The following is a 1,047-nucleotide window of genomic DNA, read 5'->3' as shown; positions in this document are numbered from 1 at the left end:
TATATATATATATATATATATATATTAACGTATATATGTTTATATATACATTATTTTCGTTTTATACTATCCTCTCAAGCTCTGTTGCGTAGCCTATAGAATTATTTATTATTTCCAAGGATGGTAATTCTTGCACAGCGATGGTTTGATTTTTACAAACAAGATGATTATCCTTAATTTCACAAAGGGAGTTGTATTCTCCTTGATTATTTTTGGCTTCATTATATTGAATAATAAAATCGTTTAAGTTTTGTTGGTTTGATAATTTTAATAATTCGCAAGCATATAATAAATGAATAGAATTGGTAGAAGCGAATATACAGTCTACTAATTTAAATCTAATGGTGGTATATAATTTATCCATAAAAGATTCATATAGATATAAAGGAATCTTTTCTTTTTTTGTTAAGACATGATGAAAAAATCCATCCATTATATTTTGTTCTACATTTAATACATATTTAATATAAATATCATTATGATCTTCTGAAGATAATATTTCTAGAGTCATATGAAAATCACCTATAGAATTGGATGCTAACAAATATAATAAATATAAACCAACAATAGCATTTTGTTTCTTACTTTTTGGTAAAATGTCTTTATAATCAAAATAATAAATAAATAATTGAGCTATATATATATTAAATGATTTGATATCTTTATCTCTTATAGATATAATAACACCTTTTTCTAATATTTCTCTTACTATTAATAATTCTCTTATATCCTTTTCTCCTATACATATTAAAGGGTTAATTGATGAGAAATGTATTATTAATAATTTTAATTTACCTAAAATTTCCTTACATTTATTTATATCACATACTGTTGGAATACTTATATCCTCATTCAAATTTAATATATTATCTAAATCATCATTTGTTCCTTCAATTAATTCGGTTTCGTTAATGTTATTATAACAACAAATCAAATCTTTAAATAATTTTATACATTCCTCTAACTCCTTTGACATTTTTTTTTTTCTTTTTTTTAAATAATATATTGAAAAATAATATTTATAACTAGTTAAAATATTATGATTAA

The 1,047-nt window shown here is 21.2% G+C and overlaps 1 protein-coding gene across 1 annotated transcript; it reads right to left on the bottom strand.

The window, feature by feature from the left end:
• Positions 1-61: 61 nt before the first annotated feature.
• Positions 62-976, bottom strand: PRSY57_0311600 (26S proteasome regulatory subunit RPN12, putative; the record flags this gene model as incomplete). The annotated part of the gene is made up of 1 exon (XM_012905742.2): positions 62-976. One exon carries the CDS (start codon positions 974-976, stop codon positions 62-64), a length of 915 nt encoding a protein of 304 aa, XP_012761196.1.
• Between the last annotated feature and the right edge of the window lie 71 nt (positions 977-1,047).

The sequence above is a fragment of the Plasmodium reichenowi genome, chromosome 3, assembly GCF_001601855.1.
Source record: "Plasmodium reichenowi strain SY57 chromosome 3, whole genome shotgun sequence".
Lineage (NCBI taxonomy): Eukaryota > Apicomplexa > Aconoidasida > Haemosporida > Plasmodiidae > Plasmodium > Plasmodium reichenowi.
This window is presented reverse-complemented; position numbering and strand designations above follow the sequence as displayed.